Here is a 2,106-nt window from a genome sequence, read left to right on the forward strand (position 1 = left end):
AATATCTGTCCCACCTGTGACAGGGTCTGTGGTTCTCGTGTTGGACTGTTCAGCCACCAAAGAACTCACTTTAGGAGTGGAAGCAAGTCTTCCTCGATTCCGAGTGACTGCCTATGACAATGATGACAACAGTGACTACAAGTCAAAAAGTGCTTCATAGAAACATAGAAAATAGGTGCAGGAGTAGGCCATTCGGCCCTTTGAGCCTGCACCGCCATTCAATAAGATCATGGCTGATCATTCAACTCAGTACCACTTTCCTGCTTTCTCTCCATACCCCTTGATCCCTTTAGCCCTAAGGGCCATATCTAACTCCCTCTTGAATATATCCAATGAACTGGCATCAACAACTCTCTGCGGTAGGGAATTCCACAGGTTAACAACTCTCTGAGTGAAGAAGTTTCTCCTCATCTCGGTCCTAAATGGCTTCCCCCTTAACCCAAGACTGTGTCTCCTGGTTCTGGACTTCGCCAACAGCGGGAACATTTTTCCTGCATCTAACCTGTCCCGTCCCGTCCCGTCAGATGTAAAATTTCATTGGCTGCAAAGCGCTCTGAGAGGTCCTGAGGTGGTGAAAGGGGCTATATAAGTGGGTCTTTCTTTCTTAAATAGACTGTATACTTTGTAGGTAGGAGAGAGGTTGAGTGGAAAATATCTCGGTGTCACGCCTCCATTTTGCCATCGCTTCCCTTCCCCCCCCGCAGACTAGGTATCACTGGCTGCCAACCTGCGCCCTCGAGCGCACCTTCCGCGACGTCACGTGGCCGACGACCGTTGCACTGCCAGCCTCTCGCGCGGGGGGGGGGGGGGGCGTGGCCAGCGGCACGAGCCCGAGGCGGGCGCCTTCGCCGCTTCGGCCACAATCGGCTGTTTCCGTGAGCGGCCGCTTTTACCACCCCCGTCGACGAACTTGAACAATAACAATCAGCCTTAAAAGCACATACACACACAGCACAAAAAAAAAAGTGGGCCGACGCGCACAGATTGGACGATTTAATTTTGCCTTATGTGATTTAGAAAGTTTAGTGCCCTTTCCATTCCCCTCCCTCCGCGTTGTACTTCGAGCGGGAAGAATGCTGCTGGTCTTTTTGTGAATGAGTGGCCCCGAGTTTTCAGGTGGCGCCGCCGGACGAGGCCGAGGATAAAATGACTTAGTGCGAGTGGCGGCTGGCAGTCGAGAGTTGCTCGTGGGACGAGAACACCGTTATGAGTTGTATCCGCCGGCTGTTGGTGACTGCTTTCCTTGCGAGCGTTGTGGGTGAGGCGAACCGTGGCGGGCAGCTCTACACCAACACCTGGGCTGTCAGGATAGCGGGTGGAGCGGAGGGTGCGAGGCAGATAGCCCTCCGGCACGGCTTCATCAACTTAGGACGGGTAAGGTGTGGCCTGGCTCTTCTGCGATGCTCAATGCCTGGGTGCTTGCCTGCTTGAGCTTTTAACAGTGGGTAAGCACTTTTCCCCTCTCCTCTGAGTCAGGAGGTTGTGGGTTCAAGTCCCACTCCAGTGCCGCACTGTCGGAGGTGCCGTCTTTCGGATGAGACGTTAAACCGAGGCCCCGTCCGCCCTCTCTCGGGTGGACGTAAAAGATCCCATTGCACTATTTCAAAGAGCTCTCCCCAGTGTCCTGCTTAATATTTATCCCTCAGCCAACATCACCAAAACAAATTATTTGGTCGTTATCACATTGGTGTTTGTGGGACCTTGCTGTGTGCAAAGTGGCTGCTGTGTTTTTTTACATAGTGACTGACATTACAACAGTGACTACACTTCAAAAAGTAATTCATTGGCTGTAAAGTGCTTTGGGATGTCCTGTGGTCGTGAAAGGTGCATATAAATACAAGCTCCCCCCCTCTCTCTCTCTCTCCCTCTCTCTCTCCATTCCTCTCTCCTCTCTCTCTCTCTCTCTCTCTCCCCCCCCCCTCTTCTCTCTCTCTCTCCCCCCCCCCCTCTCTCTCTCTCTCTCTCCCCCCCCCCCTCTCTCTCTCTCTCTCCCCCCCCCCCCTCTCTCTCTCTCTCCCCCCCCCCCTCTCTCTCTCTCTCTCCCTCCCCCCCCCTCTCTCTCTCTCTCTTCCCCCCCCCTCCTCTCTCTCTCCCTCTCTCTCTCCT

The 2,106-nt window shown here is 53.8% G+C and overlaps 1 protein-coding gene across 2 annotated transcripts in view; it reads left to right on the forward strand.

Annotated features, from left to right (window-relative positions):
- Positions 1 to 866: 866 nt before the first annotated feature.
- LOC139228559 (proprotein convertase subtilisin/kexin type 4-like) overlaps positions 867 to 2,106 on the forward strand; it is a 38,636-nt gene continuing 37,396 nt past the window's right edge. For both annotated transcript variants that reach the window (XM_070859672.1, XM_070859674.1), the window contains exon 1: positions 867 to 1,374. In XM_070859672.1, coding sequence (XP_070715773.1) covers positions 1,207 to 1,374 — 168 coding nt within the window. In that variant the 5' untranslated portion in view covers positions 867 to 1,206. The remainder of the gene's footprint in view (positions 1,375 to 2,106) is intronic.

The sequence above is a fragment of the Pristiophorus japonicus genome, chromosome 18 (genome assembly GCF_044704955.1).
Source record: "Pristiophorus japonicus isolate sPriJap1 chromosome 18, sPriJap1.hap1, whole genome shotgun sequence".
NCBI classification, from domain to species: domain Eukaryota; kingdom Metazoa; phylum Chordata; class Chondrichthyes; family Pristiophoridae; genus Pristiophorus; species Pristiophorus japonicus.